Source organism: Peromyscus eremicus, chromosome 5, assembly GCF_949786415.1.
Source record: "Peromyscus eremicus chromosome 5, PerEre_H2_v1, whole genome shotgun sequence".
Lineage (NCBI taxonomy): Eukaryota > Metazoa > Chordata > Mammalia > Rodentia > Cricetidae > Peromyscus > Peromyscus eremicus.
In genome coordinates, this window is record NC_081420.1 from 85,340,652 (window position 1) to 85,363,078 (window position 22,427).

Genomic DNA, 22,427 nt, shown 5'->3' on the forward strand with positions numbered 1-22,427 from the left:
ACAGTTGCCTTCTTTGGTGGTTGTCACCGGAGACTGGCCATCAGCCCCGCAGCCAGGCATGGTGTTGATAGGTCCCCACAGCTGCGGCCACACGTGTGCCCAGCCATCAGCCTTTGGACAGTTCAGGGAGGGGAGGGGCCGAGCGCCGGCAGCAGGGGGGCCAGAGGCCACAGCTGGGGGACAGCAGGTGCCGCAGCCTGGGTGGCTGCTGTGTGCCATCTGCTCCTTCTGCCCCTCCTCATGGGTCCAGGAAGATGGGGGCTTCTTGCCTCTTCCTTGCAGACCCAGACACAAGCCATCATGGGCCGCTGGGCTTGTCTAAAGTGTCTCTGGGCTTCTCTCCCTTCTGCAGCCAGGAAGGGGGTTAGGTGAGGGCTTCACTGTTTCTGGTCTGCCACCTGGTTGATGTCATTTACTGATCGCCAGCCACAGAGGCTGGGCCACCTAGACTCATATGTGTCTGCCAATGATGGGACCCTGAAGTGGGGTGCAGGATGGGAAGGGCTGAGGGGTGATGCCCATAGTTGCCATGATGGTGGCCTAGAGACAAGGGGTTCTGAACTGTGTGACTCAGTCTCCTCAGTCTTCGTCCCCCTGCCCGTGGAAGATCTGTGGGCCGGCAGGCAGTCACTGGGGCAGGAGGTCTGCCTTCTGCTCATAGCGGGCAGGAGTCTCCCCTCGCTGGCTCTGGAGAGCTGGCCACATGACAAAGAAACAACTTACAGAGGTCCACCTGTCCTGTCTGACCACACGTTAAGATGAAAGGGAAGCCCCAGGACTCACTGTCCCCTGCAAAGAATGGCCCAAGCAAGGCTGCCCCTTGGGCTTTGCTTCATGGTCCTGTTCTGGAGCCTTTGGATATCCCGATCCACCTGATACCAGTTCACCCTGCCCATGGTCACCATCTTACCTTCTTCCTACCATCTGACCCTGAGCTGAGCACCTTGATGAGAGCTGGGTCACTGGACTGTGGTTAAGCCCGGATGTCCTGAGCCTGTGGGTCACATTTCAGGGACCAAGCCCTAAGCACCCTGACATCCACAAGCCCCCAATAGGTGTCACAAGGACCATAAGGTGGTTAAAAAGATGGTTCCACACCATGAAGCCAGTTCACTCCCCTACCCCCCCCCCCCCACACACCCCACAGGTCCTAGAGGAGAATCTCAGCTCTGGGAATCTGGGATCATTACTCCCCATATATCTTACAAATGCAGATACTCAGGATAAGTCAGGAGAATTGAGATGGGGCCTGGAAACCTGCATGGTGGGCTCCCACACAGACACTAGTCCTGACGAGCCCACCTTTGGCCTGGCTCTGTGCTCCACCTGTGCATGGATGCTAGCCACCTGTGAGAACACTTGGGACTCCCACTGGATGAGTGGAGTCAGGAGTCCACCTGGCCAGTGGAAGCTCGCAGGCCCCTGCCCAGGTGCTGGCTCGCCAGCTCTGCCCTCAGCCGCTTCATCTTTCTCTCTCTTTTTCCTTAGCCGACAGGAAGGAGAAGGCTGCAGCAATGCCGGACTCTCCGGCTGAAGTGAAGACGCAGCCCCGGTCCACACCCCCCAGCATGCCACCCCCACCTCCCACCGCATCCCAGGGAGCTACACGACCACCCTCCTTCACACCCCACACACGTGAGTCCCCCCTCGTACTGTCGCAGTACACCGGGGCAGGGAGTGTGGAGTAGGTGGAGCCGTTTGAAATTCTGTACTCCACATTTAACATAACATGACCCCGTGGCCCATTGGCAGCCTAATCTTAGGCTCAGATCCCAGCTCCTCCTCCTCCTTACTGTGCAACTCTGGCTTAGCTACTTAACCTCTCTGGCCTGGCTTCCTCGTTTATAGAGTGGGGGCCTGCTGTGGTTCCTGTCCTACAACCGCTGTGAAAATGAAATAAGTGAATGGACATTAGTACCAGCCTACAAGCACTGATGTCTGAAGGCCCCAGGCACTTAGGCTCATCTCAACAGCCCCGAGCAGAGGCCGGAGCACAGCACTCTTAGAGGGGATTCCAGGGAGCCTAGGGCAGTCATGGCAGCTCTCTGTCACAGTTGCCTCTTTTCTTTGAAAGACTGTGACTTAGACGCTCAGGTGCTGAGCAGTTGGGAAGACAGAAACTCCTAGGGTTGGGCCACTAAAGGGAACAATGTCCTGTACCCCTCCCCCAAGATAAAGGCTTGGGAGTGTATCCCTAAGTGTTCTGGCAGCACCCCCCACAGCAATCTTCAAAGACACACACTTGAAGGACCCTACCCCAGTCCTCAAACTGGAGCAATAGCCCTCTCTGAGGGAGGGGTCTCAGCACCTCAGCCTGATGTCACCTCGTTTCCAGGGCGCGGGTGCTTCCTCTGGTCTTTCTGTCTGTGGACATGGAGCACTGACTCTGCCCTTCAAAGACAGGGCTCTGAACAAAGCCCTGCTGTCTAGAGAAAGGCTGAGATGAGGAGCAGCAGCTCAGCCTGAGGCCAGCCTTGTCCTGTTGACAGGGTGTCAGGTTCCTGCTTTGAGGGTTAATATCATCTGCTTCCAGGTACAGGGGCATGGAGCCAGGACTGTCTGAGACTGTGCCCGGCACATGGCAGGTTGTCTCATGGCTGAATGCCCATATACACCTTCCAGTGTCTCGGGAGGTTCTGGCTCCCAGTTCCGACAGGATTAACCCGGGGCCCAGTGATGGGTCAGCCTGGAGTGGGGACTCCTAGCTCTACCTCTTGTAGCTGGGACTCTAACCCCTAGCAGCCTGCTGTTCTCAGAGGACAGATGTGCCTGCCAGGCCCTGGATCTGCCTGCTGGCCATGCTCTCCAGAGGTACCGGTGCCTTTTCTCACATTCTTCCTGCCATAATGACATGGCTTGGCACATAGTCACCTTTCCCTCCTTCCCTAACCTTCCTTCCCTCTGGGCTCAACTGCAGGTAGACTCTGGCTGCTGGGCAGCTTCAAAGCTCATCCAGTGGGTGAGAGGGGACTCGATGGGACTGTGCCGATGTCACCAGCCAATGCCTTAACCTAGGGACAGGAATTGTTAGTTGCGAGGGCTGCTGTGCCCCCTCTCCCGGCAGAGAGGCCATGGCACACTTCCTGAAACAATGGTCCTCCAGATGTTTGGGGACCCCCAAGCACGAAGGAAGAACAGAGCAGCTGACAGGCTGATCTTGGACTCTAATCTGTCACCAACCGTGAGGGTGCACCTCCCCCAGTCTGCGTTCCCTGTGGACCAGCTCTTATCCCGAAAGCTGGCCTGGACACCAGATGTTCCCGGTTAGGAGGGAGGATGGGATCAGCTGAGACCTTCAGGGCTTTACTTTCATGGGGCCTGTAAACAGATGTGAGGGTGGCCAGTGCATGTATGGTGCATGGGGAGGAGCTGTGTCCCTCCTGCCCCTCAGTCCTGCCCTGGGGGTCAAAACTGTGTCTGTAGAGCACAGAGCCTTCATTTCAGTCTGTGGGGCTTCAGACCTGTGAGGCTAGTTGGTGCATAAGTCTGAGGCTCAGGCCTCCTGAGGTCACCTCAGGTTTGTTCCTAATCCACATGGTTAACCACACCCCTGCACCTGGCTGGTGGCAGTCCTGGTAAAGCCTCTGCAGCCAGCTGCAGATTCCTACCCAGTGCTTCAAGCCAAATGAAGAGACTGACCTTGAACCTCTACTTGAGGGCTGTGGTTTTCCTGGCCCAGTGACCACCCTGGGCACAGATTGGTCTCTGGCTGGGGAGATGGGCCAGAGGCTGAGTGTGGAGACCTAGGACCATACAAGAAGCATTGACCCAGACTACATGCCTCTCAGGCAGGGAACTCCTAGGTGGGTTGAGCTCCCATCTGCCCTTGCATGCCTCTGAGACAGGGGGCTCACTACCCCTGGAGCTACTGCCCTGTCTCCACTGACAACCTCACCTAAATTAACTCAGAAATGAATCTCAGTAACTGAAAACACACAACTTGGGCCCCAAGTCGCTTAAGGACAGTGCTGAGGGAGTGACCAGGCACTTTCTGGGGAGATAGCTTTTAGGAGGTAGGTGTTGCTCATGCTGACAGATACCCAGTACAACTGTTATTTTGCAGAGGAGGAAACTGAGGCCCAGAGGAGTGGACTGGCCCCCAGTGGCAACAGCATGGTCTCTAGGACTGCCACTAAGCAGAGGGGACGGGCCGCTAAGGCGCCCTCCTGACAGCGTGTTCTTCTTATTTTGCTTACAGATGGCGAGGATGGACCTGCGACGTCTCTGCCCCATGGCCGTTTCCACGGCTGCTTAAAGTGGTCCATGGTCTGTCTCTGTAAGTAAAATAACAAGAACCATGGGCTTCAAGGAGGCCTCCTGGGTCCTTCTCGCTTCCTCTACACCCCCTTTGTTGGATCTCGAGTCACCTTAAAGACAAGAGAGGCCCAGGGGCCTAAGGGCTAGAGACCGAGACCCTCAGACATTGTGCTGGAACTGTGGGACCTTTGCATGTGAATGCCTATTGAGCTGACTGGAGCAGATGCCAGGACTATGAGGAGACAGTGGGGACATGTGTTAATGGCAAATCAAGCTCCACTGTTTCAAGAGACTCTGGCTCTCACTGTTGACAGGGTAACAATGGGCAGGTATGGTTGCCTGTGCCTCAGCTTCCCCACCTATAAAGAGATGCTGCCACAGTCTAGAGTGCTGAAGGTGATTCATGCTCCATGCTGGCAAAGCCTTGTTGCCATGTCTGACCCACATCACAAGCCCTGTGGGCATCAGTCACCGGTGGATGATTCCACCAAAGCTCCCGGTGATATTCATGAAGAATACTTTCCCCCCATCATCAGGTGTTACTGTGCCTCAGCGGTCTTAACTGGGCCAATTACCTGCACCTCCCAGGTGTGTACAGCTGCCATGGAATTTCTGGGCTCTGAGAATAAGGAAGAAGTTACATGTGTTATTTATGTTCTATGTTGTCCTTCTTGCTGCCATCATTCTGTGCCATGCTTGGCCACACACTAGAGCCTGGCACACAGCCTGACTGGCCCTCAACTGTTGACTGATTCTTGTTGTGGTGATAATGGTGTTCTCCTTGTCAGGGAGAAAGAGTGGAAGAACTGTTAATAGGGTCCGTGAGCTCCAGGCCAACTCCCACCCAAGCATCAAGGCTAGGGGAACTATGGGGTGCTAGTTTGTGCCCCCAAACATCAGCCGAGGACACGTGTGCTGTCTAACTTAGTAACACACCTGTTGTGGTAATGAAAACACTTGTGCTGGGGGCTATTTTTGGCGTCTCTTTAGCTGCTGAGACTGCCCGGCAGCCGCGGGAGGGAAGACAGACAGGCAGTGAGGCGAACAGGCCACGGGGGACCCAGGCGCTCAGAGCAAGGCTGGTAAGCGGGCCTCATCGAGGACAGGACCAGGTCAGGCTGGTGGTGGTGGGTGGTAGACTAGATAATGTGGACATTGGCATGTCTTAGAAACTACTAAAAGGCCCAGAGCCCTGGTGATAAAATGCTTGGGTCTTAGGACACAAGTCCACCTCTATTAGTGAGGTCTCCGTGGCAACAAACCATCTCCTGGTCGGGTTGAGGTGACAGCAAGTGGCTGTCCTTAGGTTTGACTGGGGCATGTGTGTCGGGAGCTGTCAGAGCTTACTAGTGAGAGGGAAGTCCACCCAGTGGGGTCCTCTGGAGATGGTGTTAGAGAGGCTAAGAACCCAGAGATGTTGGTATGTTGTGTGCAGACATCACTGACCACCCCAGAGCAAGAAGGGTGTTCCCACGCACAGACTTACACTGGCTGCTTCTACTAACATACAGTCATTCTGGAACGGACTGTGTATCCTAGGCCCTGGAATGGACTCTTGAAATCATTTGGGGAAACAACTGGAAAGGCTTCAGCTTCCATGTGCATACCCCCCTACTAGGACAGAGGAGCTGCTTAGAACTGTGTGCAGTGTTCCATGACCGCTGGCAGCCTGAACACACCAAGGTGGCATGTGAGCCCGCGTGCCTCTCCCCACATGCTGAAATGTCTGTTCCTTAGGGTCAGCTGTCAAGGGGTACCTCACATTAACACCCAACATGTAGAGTCTGTTAGGGTTGTGATCTCATGAGGCCAGCTCCCAGATCAGTTGGTGGCATACACAGGCTCCATAAGCCATGGGTTCGGGAACAAGGAAGATGACTATGCTCTGACCCTGGAGCCTACCTCAGAACTTCGGAGTGGCTTGGGACCATTGGCAGATAGATCTAGGTCTGGCCTACATTGTACATCTGGACTGGTGTTGCTTCCCCAACCCTCAAGGGTTTATGATATGGGGGTGTCTGAGGACCTGTGAGAGTCCTTGTATCAGGTGACTGACTGTCAGACTGGAGGTGAGGATAGAGGAATGAGGAAGGGTATGCTCCGAGGGGACTACAACAGCAGCCGCACCCACGTGACACCATAACAGCTCTGGGCTGGGTCCCGCCTTACACTCACGTAGAAGGTAGGGGTCAGCCCTAGGAGCAGACAGTTGGGGGCCACCAGCTGGGTCTATCCATGAACTGTTTATCCCAGGGCCTTAGTGGCCCTGTCTCCTTTGTGGATCTAGAACATGTTATGTGGAGCCACCAGCCCTGGCCCCAGGTGGTTTATCTGGGCTGGAGCTTCAGGCAGTTTCTGGGCAACATAGAGCTGGTCACTGCACTCGTTAGCAAGAGAGGGCTATGTGGGGCCCACAGAGGGGACAGGAACTCCAAGACTGGCAGAGTAGGATTAGGTCCCCTGTCCTGTAGTGTGAGCAGAGGTGTGACAGGATCCTGCAAGAGCCACAGCAGTCAAAAGATTTGAGGGCCAGGAAGGAGGGACTTAGGTAAAGGCCCCACCTCATCTTTCCATGCCCAGCCCGTAGGCCTCTCCTAGGGCTTGGGTCAAGATGTCCAGGCAGGTGTAGTCTAGAGTGCCTTGCTAAGGTACCCATTGCCTGAAGCAAGCAGATACCCCAGGGGAACTCAGCTGGAGTCTCTGCACTGGGCAAGCCTGGACGGACGGATCTTTAGTCTAGAAAAATGGGCTGCCTCTCTCCCTTGGCACTTACAGCCCCACCAGGCCTCACCACAGGTGGAATGAGACAACAGGAGCTTTGGGAACTGGTCTTGAGGGCACCCCAGACCTACGCTGTCAGCACAGCCCTGAGAACCTGGCTTCTGCACACTCGGTCAAGGCAGGAGACAGTGGTGCATCCCTAAGGTCAGGGGGCATAAGACACGGAAAAAAAAAAACAACAGTTAAGTGAGCCAGAGGTGTATGAACATGTGTCTATACCTAGAGGTAGCATTCATGACCTGTGAACTTTGACCTGTCTGCTGAGTCTGCTAATTATACCTTTGTCACTCAGGGCTGATAGACAAGGACTCTGTGGCAGCCTCTGGCCTTGGCCCTGGTACTCCGAGTTGATGGTAGGGCCATCCAGTCAGCCATGGCTCAGTGATTGGCAGCCGTGATCCTGTAGCATGCTTATCAGCTGTGTCCTTAGTCACCTGATTGTCCTCAGCATGAACCATCCCCTGGACACAGCCTTCTGTGTCAAAATCTCCTGAAGAATCCAACCAGCCCCAGTCTCAGTCATGATAGAGCAGGTGGTAGAGTAGTTATCATGGGGTCTCAGTCGCTCTGCCTGATCTTGAGTCCCATCCGCTGGGGGGTCTCAGTCGCTCTGCCTGATCTTGAGTCCCATCCGCTGGGGGGTCTCAGTCGCTCTGCCTGATCTTGAGTCCCATCCGCTGGGGGGTCTCAGTCGCTCTGCCTGATCTTGAGTCCCATCCGCTGGGGGGTCTCAGTCGCTCTGCCTGATCTTGAGTCCCATCCACTCAAGCACTGGGCTCCTTGCCGCCAATGGTGTTACTCAGGCTTAGAGAGGCCTGGGGTCCTCAAGTTTTGGAAGGCTCCCAGGACAGTGCTCAGGGCTAAGGAGAGTTGGGGCATTGCTCAGAGGTGGGAAAGAGATTGGGTAGAGGGTGTTGCTTGAGGCTGTTACAGCAGAGGCAGAGCTGCAGGCCTTCCCTTGGGTTAATGGGGGTGACTTCTCATTTCCCGTACCGTGGGTGAAGAGGCCCCGTGCTTGCTCATGGTGGAAACCTGAGCCAGTCTGGTAGGATGGACTGGGCATCTGCTGCATGTGGAGGACCTAGAATATCGGCTGGTGTGAAGGCCTTGACCTCAGGCCCAGGGTAAGCCCCCAGGGACAGTGCAAGCCAGCCCCACAAACATCTGTCTCTGCAGCTACTTCCAGGGTGTGATCCCTACCATCCTCCTGGCTGGGGTATGTGAGGTGAAGGGAGTCACCTCCCCAGGAACAGTTTGCATATCTGTAAGAGTGTAACCCCCATGAGCACAGAATGGTTGCAAGGACAGAATGGCAGCTGTGTAGGGTACTGGGCCCAGCTGCTCTGGACTCTGCTGTCGTCATCATTGTCATCTGGGTCACTGCTGTCCCTGTTACATATGTACTTATAAAGTATAATCATTATGCCTTGCCCTCACGCTCACCCTTCTCCTGCAGTGATGAACGGCAGCAGCCACTCACCTACGGCCATCCATGGTGCGCCATCTACACCCAATGGCTTCAGCAATGGCCCGGCCACCTCATCCACTGCCTCGCTGTCCACACAACACCTGCCCCCAGCATGTGGGGCACGGCAGCTCAGCAAGCTCAAACGTTTCCTCACCACCCTGCAGCAGTTTGGCAGTGACATCTCACCCGAGATTGGGGAGCGTGTTCGCACGCTGGTGCTGGGGCTGGTGGTGAGTCTCCAGGTTATCAGGCCCCCGTGTTCCCCATGACAATTACTCTGCCTCCTGCTCCACCATGACGTCCACCACTCCATTATTCTCTGCTCATCCCTCAGGCCAGACCCAGAGCCCCCTCCTTCCCAGGGTGGGGGTAGGGCAGCTGGTTCAGACAGTGCATGGGAACCTTTCAACGGGGTGGTCTCTCCTGCAGAACTCAACTCTGACGATCGAAGAATTTCATTCCAAGCTCCAAGAAGCCACCAACTTCCCATTGCGGCCATTCGTCATCCCCTTTCTGAAGGTAACCAAATCCTTCCGAGCTGGGGCCTCTCTGAGAGACCCCAGTCCTCAATCCCCCTCCCTACCAAGTGTCATTCTCAGCTGCCCAGGGAAATGGTGCTGACCACCAGATCCGACTAGTTAGGGCTGTAAACTAGTTGCTAGACCTCATGAGTCAGAATACACAAAAAGCAGTGTATTCTTACCCCTCAGCAGATTTCTGAGTTGCCCACTCCATGCCAGGGGCTGTGCAGAGGCTCAGAGGATCTCATGAACAGGCAGGCAAAGTACCCTAAAGCAATAACCTTGTGGGAAGAGAGTGCTATCGACCAGGTGTAGAATTTGGAAGTGCGTACAGTGGGGAAATATTCCCAAATCTCTCCAGGATGAGTATTTCATGGTGACTGAGATGGCTGGAGAAGGCTTGGGAAGCACCCTCCAAGAAACAGGGCTAGTCTATACAAAGGCCTGGGGAAGGAGGAAAAGCAACTGTCCATACGGCTGGAACAGAGTGCGGGAATAGGTGTGCAGAGGGCAGTGACCGGGTGATGGACAGGCAGGCATGTGACTGCACAGCAGGGTGATGGGGCGGTCGGATGGAAGACGCTGTGCTAAACACCGACCCAAGCTTGGGACTGGGGCCACACGAATGGGTGGTGACACTTCACTGGGTCCCTTTGGCAGAGTAACCAGAGCCCCCTAGCAAGGCAGATTCCTCACCCCAGCCTGAACCCTCAGATGAGAAGCTACGTTTGTTCGGGGGTGGGGTGGGTTGGTTTCTGTTTGGTTGGGTTTGGGGGTCTTGTTTCAGTGCTGGGGTTGAACACAGTCTTGTACATGCAAGTGTTCTACTGCTGAGCTACAGCGCTAGTCCTTTCTAATTTTCAGACAGGGTCTCACTAAGTTACCCAAGCTGGCCTTGAACTCTTTATCCTCCTGTCTCAGCATCCAGTAGTTGGGATTGTGGGTGTGCACTACCAGGCTTAGTGAGATGCCAGATTTTTTTTTCAAGACAGGGTTTCTCCGTGTAGTTTTGGTGCCTGTCCTGGATCTCGCTCTGTAGACCAAGCTGGCCTCAAACTCACAGAGATCCGCCTGGCTCTGCCTCCCGAGTGCTGGGATTAAAGGTGTGCACCACCTCCACCCAGCGAGACCTGGATTTTAAAATCTGGTTATCTACACACACACACACACACACACACACACACACACACACACACACACACACAGGGAAAGAGCCAGGTCCTCATGCAGGGCCTGTAACCTGTGACTCACTGCAGCCCTTCACTCTGAGAGGAGTGAGGATGACATGTTTCCAAATGTGTTCGGCTATGTGATCTCTTTCCACTTAGACCTCTCAGGGAGATGCTAGCATGCCCATACCTTAGGGCACCCACCTCCACTTACAGCTAGGATCCCAGGTTATGCTCCCTGCTTATCTGTGCTCTTCTTTGACCAGGCGGGCCTTGAACTCACAGAGATCCGCCTGTCTCTGCATCCAGAGTGCTGTGATTAAAGGCAGGCACCACCATTGCCCAGCCGTCTGTGCTCTTTAGTCAGAGTTCGAGGTCAGACCATACAAGCAGTAAGCTCCAAGATATGAGCCCCCACCAAGCTACCTAGCAGTCACTGGCTGGCCCCACTCCTCTGTACTCAGCCCCTGTAGCTGGAGTCCTCCATTCTCTCAGGGCAGCTACATCAGTAAGGTTTTTTAACTGCCTAATTTAGGCCAAGAACAGATTATAAGATCTCTGCCTAGATGCCCTCTTGAACCCCTGGAGGGGGACACATAGGCCCTGACACTGTCAAGTTAGTAAGCAGGAAAACAGAAGCCCTCACTTTTCCAGCTGGTACAGACCCAAGCCTGGGTTTGAGCTTGGGTCTATATAGTTCAAAGTCCCCACAGAATGCACAGTATGTGTCCTACCAGCCTCATTCCTCTGGCACCCCCCAGGGGGACCCCACATGACACCCCACGTCCACTCCCCTCCTCCCTCCCACCCACACCTTGCTGGGCTCACACTGGAGCTAGTGACAACAGAGCGGCCACGGGTGCCAGCACGTGGGCCCACCTGGCAGTCATCTGCAGTGCGTTGGAGGCCCTCATGCTCCTCACCCTCCACATACTGCTGACTCTGCCACCGCCCGCCTTTGGGATGCCATGCGCCTGCTTATTTTGTCAGAGCCAATGTTTGCAGCAGATGCTTGGTAGCATTGGCCACCCTGTTTATGCCTGAACTATCCCAGCTTCCACTGCCCATAGTCTCTATCCTCAGTACTCTTCCTACCTAACCTAGTGTGGCCATCACCCAAAGCAAGCACTGGGTGGAACACCTTGCCCAGAACTGCTTTGTCAAGGGACCCTCTCCATTTTCATGTCTCTCTGCCCACCTCATAGCTCACCCAGGACCTCTGTGTTTCATTGTTAGGAACATTGGTGGTACATCTGTCTCCATGATATAGAGCTCCTGGGGTGGAGGGGCAGTAAGAGCCAAAGATAAAACCTAAAAATACGAGGTTACAGCCAGTCTTTCTAACCTTGTTGGAAAGACAAGAACACTGGCCCCCTCTGCCCAGTCCACGGGCATAACTGCTTTGCTGGTACAGGATGGCAGGAGCCCAGCCCCAGTGGTCTAGAAACAGGCAGCTCAGGCAGCTGCAGGTGCCTCACTGCCCTCACTGGAGAGGGTCCCCTCTTGGTGGTCAGAGAAGCAGCGTGGCACCTTCCTGAACAGTCATGGACCTTGTGGCGTCTGTAGTGCTTCTCATGGCCACCTCTGGGGATGCCATTCTGAGAAGAAACCGTTCTGAAGGTGTGGCTGGGCAGAACTTGGCTCCCACTCAGGGCCCTCTTGTGTCCTTTCCTAGGCAAGACAAAACTGCCTGCCACACAGGTGATAGGAAGAACTGAGTTAATTCACGTGGGGCTCACTGGGGCCTACCGCGCCAGGGCTTCCAGAGCTCTGGCTTACAGATGAGGCAGGAGGCAGCTGTGTGACTTCCCAAGGTCACACGTCTCCTCAGTAGGCCAACCGGGGTGAGTGGTCCGCCAAGTCTTCGATTGGACGGCCTGTGGTGGGAGGGCTCTGCAGAACCAAGCGAAGCATAAAAAAGACTCATGGCTTAGCCGTCACCATGGTGGCTGTATGTGTACTATGTATCCTCTGCCAGAGGCCCATTGAGGAGAAAGATGGTTTAGATTTTCTGGACATCAAAATCTCTATGCCAAGTGAAGTTGGGGCCCAGGGTGCCCTGTGACCAGCTTGGTCTGCCCTCTGAATGATGCCTGGGACTTTTGAAGAAAAATGGGGACTTGTTCTTTCTGGGTGAGCAGTGGTCCTGTACCCCTAGCCAAGGACTGCGGTGTATCTGGATGGTACGGCTAGACTACCTGATACCTAGGGTCTCCTCCACTCTGTCCTGCTCCTGCCTTCATGTAGCTGGACAGTGGGGCTTTTCAGAAGCTGCCCCACCCGAGACTCCAAGTCCCAGCTGGCCCCAGCTGGCCAGGACCCCAGATGTTTCCCCACCCTAACAGCAACCAGATGGTGCTCATGCCCAGCCCCCGCCCCATCATGCTGGCCAAGGAGAGGACTGAGTGGGTGGGGGACTGGTGAGGGAGGAGACTCTGGGCTACTGAGACCTCCCAGGACCTCATCCCAGCTCATGCTTCTGACGTGGTCGGCAGATGGTGAGCTGGCCCCCGTTCAGCTATCCAAACAGAAAAACAGGCTTGGCAGCGTCACGGCGCAACAAAAATGCATCGGCTGCCTGATGGGCCGGGTGGATGCGCCAGCAGGGCCTGAGGAGGCAGAGGCTGGAGAAGGCTGCCCTGGCAGCTTTGAAACGCATGGGAAAGTTGTAGATTGTGTTTATTTACAAATACTTAGAACTGCTGGCTCTCCCAAGAGCCTGCCACCGGGCCCCTCTCCAGCATGCTCAGGGCCAGCCTGCCACCCTACCCACGGCAGCTCTGGAAAGGCTGACCACCAGCAGCTCCTGGAGACCCTGGCCCAGCACTAGGGTGAAGTTCATAGGTTTAGAGATGGAGTCTGTGAGCTCTGGTGGCCTCATCTGCAAATGTAGACTCAAGCTGTGATGTCATGACTGAGGCTGGAGTTCATGCAGGTCACATTCCCCATGTGCTCAGAGCTGCGTGGCTGCAGAGAGCACACACTGATGTCTGAGGTCCTGCTGTAAGCTGTGTTCAGGGCTGAGGCTGGAGAGTGGGAGGCAGTGGGAAGAGAGGGGATAGCTCTGTGGGGATCCTGGCCAGTGCATTTGGGGGCCAGAGCAGGGACTCTGCATCAGTGTCGGGTTCTCTTGGCAGCATCTCTGTACCTCTGTTTACCACCACTGTGTGTGCGCGTGCGTGTATGCGTGTGTGTGTGTGTGTGTGTGTGTGTGTGTGTATGCGTGTGTGTGTATGCGTGTGTGTGTGTGTATGCGTGCGTGTATGCGTGTGTGTGTGTATGCGTGTGTGTATGTATGCGTGTGTGTGTGCGCGTGTGTGTGTGTATGCGTGCGTGCGTGCGTGCGTGTGTGTGTGTGTGTGTGTGTGTGTGTGTGTGGTTGCTTGCCCTCTCTGAACCTTGCTTTCCTTTCCTGTGCAAAGGACGATATGGCGCCTGCTTAGACAGGATACAGGTAGGGAATATTGGCTGCAGACTCTGGGAGGAAGCATGGTGATGTAGAAAGTCCATACATTGCTTTGTGTCCAGCAGGGCACAGGCCTGTCGCTTCCCACAGTGCTGTGGAAAGGAAAGGAACCTGAGGGACCCAGAGTCCCGAGTCACACAGAGGCAGCCCTGGGCTGTCTACTGGTCTCACCAGGCAGGTTCTGTGGGCTTGCACACCAGCTGACAGGGATCTGTGCCTAAGGCCCCTGTCCTGCCCGCAGGCCAATCTTCCACTGCTGCAGCGAGAGCTCCTGCACTGTGCCCGCCTGGCCAAGCAGACGCCGGCCCAGTACCTGGCCCAGCATGAACAACTCCTGCTGGATGCCAGTGCCACCTCCCCCATCGACTCTTCTGAGCTCCTGCTGGAAGTCAATGAGAACGGCAAGAGGAGGACACCTGACAGGTAACAGCCTTTCACAGATTCCCAGGACAGGGAGGTGACCCAAGGCGGCCTCTTCCTGCCCATCTGCCTCTGCCACAACTCTGCCAGACAGCTGGTCCAGTCTGTTGTCTACAGCAGGACTGATCAAGAGCTGCTAATACTGCCAGCTGGTGGGCTGGTGACATTGGGTTCTGCAGCACACGCTGCCCTATTGAGCGACAGACCTGGGGTCTCTGGGACCCCTGGAAGACAGCAGCTCAGGAAGGGGTCTATCCACCAGAACTCATTTGTCTTTGTGCTGTTTGAAGACCCTGAGTGACCTGGAGCCTAGAGCCCTTGGTGGCTGGGCTGGATGGACCCCTTGACTGGCCACAGAGGTACTGGTCCTACCACTGTACCACAGTAGGGACCACACCTGGCCATGGGACCCTGGATGTCTCCCTCCCTCCATTCTCTACCAGGAGTCCCAGAGGAGGTCAGAGTGGGGGACCAGAACCCAGGGAGGCTCCTCTGAGTTTCTGCCTCCACCCTGTCTCTCCTCACCTCTATTATTACCCTCTGTCCAAGACGGGCTGCTATCCATTGGCCACCTGTTTTCTCCGTCAGGACCAAAGAGAATGGGTCAGACCGGGACCCTCTGCACCCCGACCACCTCAGTAAGCGGTCCTGCACCCTGAGCCCAGCCCAGCGCTGCAGTCCCAGCAATGGGTTGCCCCACCCTACACCACCCCCGCCTCCACACTATCGCCTCGAGGACATGGCCATGGCCCACCACTTCCGGGACTCCTACCGACATCCTGATCCCCGAGAGCTGCGGGAGCGCCATCGGCCCCTCGGTAAGTGGTGTGAGAGTGCCATCGACCCCTTGAGGTATGGACACAGGGAGTGAGTGAACCCATGTGTCTGAGAGCCTGCGCACATGTATAAGCCTGCATGTGCTTGTATTGGAGAGAGTTTATATGCATTTTTTTAGGGTTCAGTCAGCAGCTGCTTCTACCTACTCTCTAGTGGAAGGTACTGCAGCTGTAATCACTACCTCATCCGTCCAGTAAAGAAACCGGTGTAAGGAGTCAGTAGCCACCCCAGTGCCCAGGTAGCCTGACTTGTCCCTTCAGAGCCAAGTTGGCCCTTCTCACATACAGAATAGCACTAGGGCAGAGGACCCTATCCTAGGAAGCAGCCTTTACCACCCTCCTGGGCTGGGCAGCCTACAGCCAAAGTAGCTGAAGGCAAGGCTACCAGCAGGTCTGCCTGGCTGTCCTTGAATCCAGAAGTGGGCCATGTGACCTCTCTGCCTCAGTTTCTTCCTCTGTCAGAACAGTTGTGTGAGGACAGGGACATTGCTAGAGCACCTGGCACACAGTGTCCTCCAAAGCCCAGTTGCTGATGACAGGGACAGCAGCTGACACAGAGCACATGCACTCTGGCATTTCTCAGCCTGTACCCACACCTCAAAGGAAACTGAGGCTCAAAGAATACAAGTGGGACAGTCATGGATGGTCACAGCAACACCTGCCTTGCCCCACCCCGCTACGCCCCAGTGTGTTGGAAAGGAATGCTAGAGATGACCATCCAGGGTCATGCAGGATACCTATAGGGTCCCAGACCAGGGTCAGCAGAGGCCTCTCCCTACCCCCCACACACTGTGGAAGCTTCCAGGGCCTGGACCTAGGCAGCAGGTGACAGTGTCTGGCTTCACCACAGCCGGGTCAGGCAGGTGCTAATTCCCACTCGCTTTTGCTAATGCAAAAATAAACGCCAGCTGTCGTACAGATCTCAGCCTCTATTTTAGTTGGGGCGTTGGCACAGGCCCCTTGTGGGCAGCCAGAGACAGTGCTGGATGACGGCTGTGGCCACTCCCTGCCCTTCTCAACTCGAGGAAGGCATTTCAGGTTAGGGTACTAAGAGGTCCTTCGGCACTGATGGCAGCTTTAAAGAGAGGCTTTGCCCCCAGGAAGCCTGGGTTGGCACCAGCTCACCTGCACAGCCTCAGTTACCACACTGGAAGTATTTGACATTTCAGGAAAACCAAGAGAGGACCATCATGTCCCTCATGTCCAGTGGCATCCCACACCCTGCCCCACCCCATTTGGCCATCCCCGAGGTCAGGGATCCAGGCTGGACTTACACCATACACTGCCTCCCCCACTTGCTGCCTGGTAACTATGGACAGACATGATCCTCACCAGCCTCAATATGCTCATCTGTTACATGGGAAAGATGGACCTTCCCTCCAAGGTCAGGGCAGAAAGAAGGGCACAGTGCTTAGCACCAAGTCCTGCTTGGGGACACCTCCTCAAGCTTACCAGGTCAGCTTGGGATCTTCTTTCTTACTTCTCACTATGTTAAGAACTAGGCAGGGTCAGGAAACTGAGGCAGGGAGTGGCAAGATAAGGGCCCCAGGATCCCGTGTGGAATGAGCCATTCTGGCTTGCTACTTTGTCTGACCCTGCTGCCATTAGATCTGATCCCAAGACTACACTCAGGGCTGGTAAACACCCAGGCCAGAGTTCAGCCTGGGGACACAGAGGTAAACACAACACACCATCTTTCTCCATGGAGCTGACAGTCTGGGGGTAGAGAATAAACAGGGAAGTCTTGTACCTAGAGACCAGAGACACATGGCCTGAAGAATTCCAAAGACTCTGCAGCTGTAGAGGGGCCCTGTGGCCTGGACTTTGAGGAATGCATAGGAGTACAGATATTTGAGAGGAAGTTGTAAACACATATAAGTTGAACAGCTGCACAGAGGCCCTGAGGTTTCTGGACCGTGATAAGACAGACCCTTAAAGTGGATCTGGAGCTGCCTATCAGAAATGGGCAGAGAAAAGGCAAGAGGAGCTGGATTGGAAGACTAGTAGGGAGGGAATGAATGGCCAAGGCAGAACCAGGGATGACGAGTGTTTTATCCCCCTGAAGTAGGAATGGTATTTAGGAAGTAGGAGGCACCTAGGAGTAGGGGCAGGACCTGAAATCCAAGTCAGGGCTTAGTTATGGGCAAGGGTGGGGTTTGGCATCCGCATGGGGGCCTAAATGTGCATTACCCTTTCTGCAGCCATGCCTGGGTCTCGACAAGAAGAAGTGATTGACCACAGGCTCACAGAACGTGAGTGGGCAGAAGAGTGGAAACACCTCAACAGTGTGAGTGTCCAGGTGGAGTTTGGGCCTCTGTGATTCCCAGAATGTCTGCACGACTCTAGAGCCTAAGGCTGAGGGTGGGGAGCAACACTGAGTTTGGGCTGCTCTGGGTTCAGCATCTCCTGGCAGGACCTATCTGAGTGCCTACTGTCTGCCTGTCCCTTTATGTAATCATCATTGTCTATCGTTGACCTATCAGGATGCTGTGAGAGAATAGAGACAAGGATGCTGAACCATGCAGACAGGCCCTTCTTCCTCCACTATTTCTTGCTCAGAGACTTTTTTTTTTGTTTTTCGAGACAGGGTTTCTCTGTAGCTTTGGGGCCTATCCTGGATCCTATCCTGTAGACTAGGCTGGCCTCGAACTCACAGAGATCCACCTAGCTCTGCCTCCTGAGTGCTGAGATTAAAGGTATGCGCCACCGCTGCCTGGCACTCAGACACTCTTGCAGAGTAGAGCCCCAGCGGTGTAGGCTATCTTTGTGGTAGGCGCCTGAGCCTCTGGTCAGGCCAAGTGGACTGTGTCTTGATGTTCCTAGGGGCTCCATTCCTCTGACCACCATGCACTCTCAAGTGTGGGTCCCTTACCTGCTTCTTTCTTGGGAATGTTCCCAAGGCAGATTGCTCTCAGGGTTTCAAAGGAAAGATCCTAAGCCTGTACCCTGCATCCAAAGAAGTTCCCATTCAAGTTGGGTGCCCATAGGCACTGGGAACCATTTCACTGTTTGTGGGGAGCCAAGGTAGATTTCTGTGCCCTGCCTTCAGGGATGATGAGCTGGCTCCCTGACCACCCCCTCCATGTTGGATGGCCACATCTGGCCACAACCCCGGTTCCAACGTACTGAAGGCCCTGCCGCCCACCTGCAGCTCCTGAACTGCATCATGGATATGGTGGAGAAAACACGGCGATCCCTCACTGTCCTGCGACGCTGCCAGGAGGCTGACCGTGAAGAACTCAACCACTGGATCCGGTGCTACAGTGACTCCGAGGAAGGAAAGAAGGGGGGCCCCACCCCCACCTCTGCCCGGCCCCTCAACAGCTGCAGTGGCCCTGAGGGGTCTCAGCTAGGTGTGTACCAAGGAAGAACACAGAAGACCTGTAGTGAGGGCTTGCTAGCCCTACACAGCCTCTGTGGGATGCCACAGAAAGCTAGCCAGTAGTCAGGCCTCACTTAAACAGAGAGCGTCATTTGGAAAAGGGGGCCTTTTTCACTTGCGGAAATATGCACCTGGTCTTCTAGGAAGCCTGGACCTCCCAGGATCTAGTAGGTACAGGCAAGCTTAGGAAGTGGCACTTAGAGGCTTCTATTTACCCATCCACCACAGTGGTGACCACAGGAACTAGGGGAGGCCTAGGACATGCCCAGCTCCCTGCCTGAATCCATGTCCACTGGCTATAGAGCATGCCACCCCAACCCCCCTGCCCCCCTGGTGGCATGTGAAGCCCTGTTTCCCAGGAAAAAGTATTCCTTGCCTTCAAGCCCTGGCCAGAGTGGAAGGGAACCCAGTGTGGAAGAAGGCAACTGATAACCCCAGCTTATGTATGACACTCTACCCCCATCCCTGTGTTTCAGATGTTCACCGGGACTTCATGCCCAGGACCCTCTCTGGCTATATGCCTGAGGAGATCTGGAGGAAGGCTGGTGAGTAAGGCTATGGGGACAGACCCTGGGGACAACCATAAGAAGTGTCTGCAACACAGATGGACTCCACGTGCAGCAAGTTTGTGGATTTACACATTGGGCCACACACAGGAGTGTGCCCAAAATGCACAAACATACAGAGAGAGAGAGAGAGAGAGAGAGAGAGAGAGAGAGAGAGAGAGAGAGAGAGAGAATGAGAACATGAATCAATTACAGCCAGAGTTCACATAGTCCCTTCTGGCTCCCTTGGATAGGCCTAAGCAAAGCCAAGGAGCAGACCTGTTGTCCTCAAGGCAGGTCCTTCACAGCAGTCGCTTGTCTGAAGTCTGTTAGAACAGAATCCTGGACACACCCCAGAACCTGCTGGATCATACTGTGGGGCGGGGACTAGACCTCACCCCCTGAAGATGCACACCAGAGTGAGGACCATGACACTTGCAGGTGGAGGTTGAGCTTTAGAAAGTCTACCCATGGCTCTATTCCTCTTGACCAGGGTTGCACACATGTGCCCAGGACTTACATAGTCATCCACATGTGGGATATTTTGATCATATTCTGACACTCCTGAGACTGCCAATAAAGTTTACCTTGAGTCAGAGGGCAGAGCTAGCTACTAGCTGACCAAAATTAGCCATAGAGGTTTTGGAGGACCCAGGACATATAAAGAGACACAGAGGGGCTTAGGAAGATGCTGAGCTTTTTGGATCGAGGAAGAAGAGAAAGAGGAGGTTACTGGTCACTTCTCCACCACTTCTCTGATCAATCAGGTTCTTACTCTGATATATGATTCCCGATTTTTTATTGATAAAGAATAATTAGATAAATACTTCATGCACAAACCTGTCAGGAAAGGTATGGGATCCTTGTCATGTGCCTCTGTGTGCACACATGCAATGTATGGTAGGCCTGTATGCATACACCTGTATTTAGGCTTCTACCAAAGTTGTGAGTGTGGAGGGTCCAGAACCCTAGGTAAGCTGGCCTGGGTGATACTGGCCAGTGTGACCACCAGCCCACCTCTGTGCTTTACAGAAGAAGCCGTGAATGAGGTGAAGCGCCAGGCGATGTCAGAACTGCAGAAAGCTGTGTCTGATGCAGAGCGCAAAGCCCATGAACTCATCACCACAGAGCGTGCCAAGATGGAGCGAGCCCTGGCTGAGGCCAAGCGGCAGGCCTCAGAGGATGCCCTGACTGTCATCAACCAGCAAGAGGACTCCAGCGAGGTAGGGCCACTGGCCACCTCTACACTCCATTGCTGCCTCCAGGTGCACTGTATTCCGAGGGCTGACCAAACCTGGGTTAGAACACCACACCTGTGCAACCTCTAGGCCACTGAGCTCTCTGTTCTCGGTGGTCACGACTGTCACCGGTGGCATAGGCAACCATTCAGTCTGTTCAGCACTGCCTGTCAGTAAATGCGGAGACCCATGAGGACTGGTAAGGTGTCTCTCAGGCCTTCCCCATCTGCAAGTAGCAATAATTGAAGGTCCAGAGAGTAATGTCTTGTCTGGGGGGCCTGGCACATTAGGGCCCATATTCCATTGAAGCCTGTCAATATCAAGCCCTCTGTTCTTTAACTTGTGAAAGCAAGAGGTTTAAGGAGACTTTTCAGGACCCTGGGGCCTCCCTCAGCTTCTGGCAGCTCAAGGAACAGGAAGGAGAAAGCTATGACCTGTGCTATGAGTGTGCCTGGGTGTCTGGGCACTGTGCGCCACCCAGCAGGGTGGGTGCAGGAGGACTTTCTGAAGACTGTTTGCTCTGCTCCAAGAGTTTGGTTGGCAGGACATCGGGAAGAAAGGAAAAGCCTTTCGGGGAAAGTCACTCATGGGCTGCCCCTTAGGAAGGGCCAGGTCTCCAACACTGGAGGGACAAAGCCAGGAGGCTCCTGGGGCTCACTGGGCCACCATCTTAGCCTAACTGGTCAGCTCTAAGTCAGTGGTTCTCAACCTTCCCAATGCTGAGACCCTTTAACACAGTTTCAGTTTCTCTTGTTTGGGGACCCCCCAACTTCATTGTTACTTCATAACTGCAATTTTGCTACTGTTAGGAATCATAATGTAAATATCTGTGCTTTCCAATGGTTTTAGGCAACCCCTGTGAAAGGGTCATTCAACCCCCAAAGGAGTCAAGACCCACAGGCTGAGAACCACTGCTCTTAGCCAATGAGAGACCCTATCTTAAAATAATGTGGACAGGCCGGGCAGTGGTGGTGCACACTTTTAATCCCAGCACTTGGGAGGCAGAGGCAGGTGGATCTCTGTGAGTTCAAGGCCAGCCTGGGCTACCAAGTGAGTTCCAGGAAAGGCGCAAAGCTACACAGAGAAACCCTGTCTCGAAAAAAAAACCAAAAATAAATAAATAAATAAATAATGTGGACAGCATTCAGGAATAATAGCAGAGATTGTCCTCAGGCCTCCACACGCACACATATACATATGTACCCACACACTCATGTGTTCATGCACACATGCATATGCACACAGGATCTCAGAGCTGTCATGAGATGGGCAAAGAGCCAACTAGAGTGTTGGGTATTTGGAGGTGGGGATAGTTTGGGAAGTACATCACTAGATGTGACATCCGAGCAGACCTGAGGAAGGGGAGCCATCAAGTATCAGAGCCATCCTGATGAAGAGTCCAGCAAGGCCCTCCTGGGCGGAGCAGCGTAAGCTGGGGAACAGCAGGCAGGGGTGAGGCCAGAGACTTTAGGAGCCAAATAGAGACAAGAAGTAGGCTTTGATTCCTGCAGCAGGGGCAGCCTCCCAGTCCCACAGCCCAGCCACCTTACAGGGATCTCCAGGCATCCCCTGAGGGAAATACAGTCAGAAAAGGGAATCTTGGTCAGTGAGCGCCTCTCCTCCCAAAAGAGCTCAGTCAGTGCTTGACAGCTCAGTTGCCTCCTTTCTTCTTCCTGGGTGAAACCCTAACTGGGTTTTAGCAGCTGGGCGTGGATGCACAGCTCTCCCCTGCAACTCCCCCCCCCCCCCCCCCCGCGTCTCTGTCTCTCTCCTTTTCAGCAGTGGGCAGGTTATCTGGGCATGTGCATTCTGTCCCATTCTGACCATCTCCTTTACCCTCCTCCACATCCAGAGCTGCTGGAACTGCGGGCGCAAGGCCAGTGAGACTTGTAGCGGTTGTAATGCAGCTCGCTACTGCGGGTCCTTCTGTCAGCACAAGGACTGGGAGAAGCACCATCATGTTTGCGGCCAGAGTCTGCAGGGCCCCGCAGCGGCAGTAGCTGACCCACTGCCTGGACAGCCTGATGCCACTGCCAGCCCCAGTGAAGCCGGCTCAGCAGGGCCCTCTCGCCCCTGCTCTCCAGGCCCACCAGGCCCACTGGATGCTGCTGTGCCCCGCTGACCTCCAGATCTGACGCCCAGCCCGTGGACGCCATGCCCTGCCAACCTCCTGGCCCCACCTTGGCCCACCAGATGCCTGGAGCTGGCCAGGTGGGGTCACTGCTGCTACTGCTTCTCTCCAAAAGAAAACACAGATCCAACGAAACTGCATCCATGCAGCCTCAGCTACCTGACAAGGTCTTGCCAGGACCTCCCACAGCCTCTCTTCACAAGCATCCTCAGA

At 54.8% G+C, this 22,427-nt stretch overlaps 1 protein-coding gene across 1 annotated transcript; it reads left to right on the top strand.

The window, feature by feature from the left end:
- The first annotated feature begins 1,496 nt into the window (after positions 1–1,496).
- Cbfa2t3 (CBFA2/RUNX1 partner transcriptional co-repressor 3) lies at positions 1,497–22,427 on the top strand. The gene is made up of 11 exons (XM_059262504.1): positions 1,497–1,635; positions 4,199–4,276; positions 8,495–8,736; positions 8,936–9,025; positions 13,904–14,085; positions 14,671–14,900; positions 17,120–17,205; positions 18,070–18,271; positions 18,777–18,845; positions 19,878–20,068; positions 21,936–22,427. Exons 1-11 carry the CDS (start codon positions 1,515–1,517, stop codon positions 22,203–22,205), a joined length of 1,761 nt encoding a protein of 586 aa, XP_059118487.1. The 5' UTR covers positions 1,497–1,514; the 3' UTR covers positions 22,206–22,427.

Excerpts from the sequence above, each read along its gene's own strand:
- Cbfa2t3 (XM_059262504.1), top strand. The coding sequence starts at position 1,515 with ATGCCGGACTCTCCGGCTGAAGTGAAGACGCAGCCCCGGTCCACACCC. Across the intron at positions 1,636-4,198 it reads CTCCTTCACACCCCACACAC|ATGGCGAGGATGGACCTGCG; the intron begins GTGAGTCCCCCC and ends TTTTGCTTACAG. Across the intron at positions 4,277-8,494 it reads GTGGTCCATGGTCTGTCTCT|TGATGAACGGCAGCAGCCAC; the intron begins GTAAGTAAAATA and ends CTTCTCCTGCAG.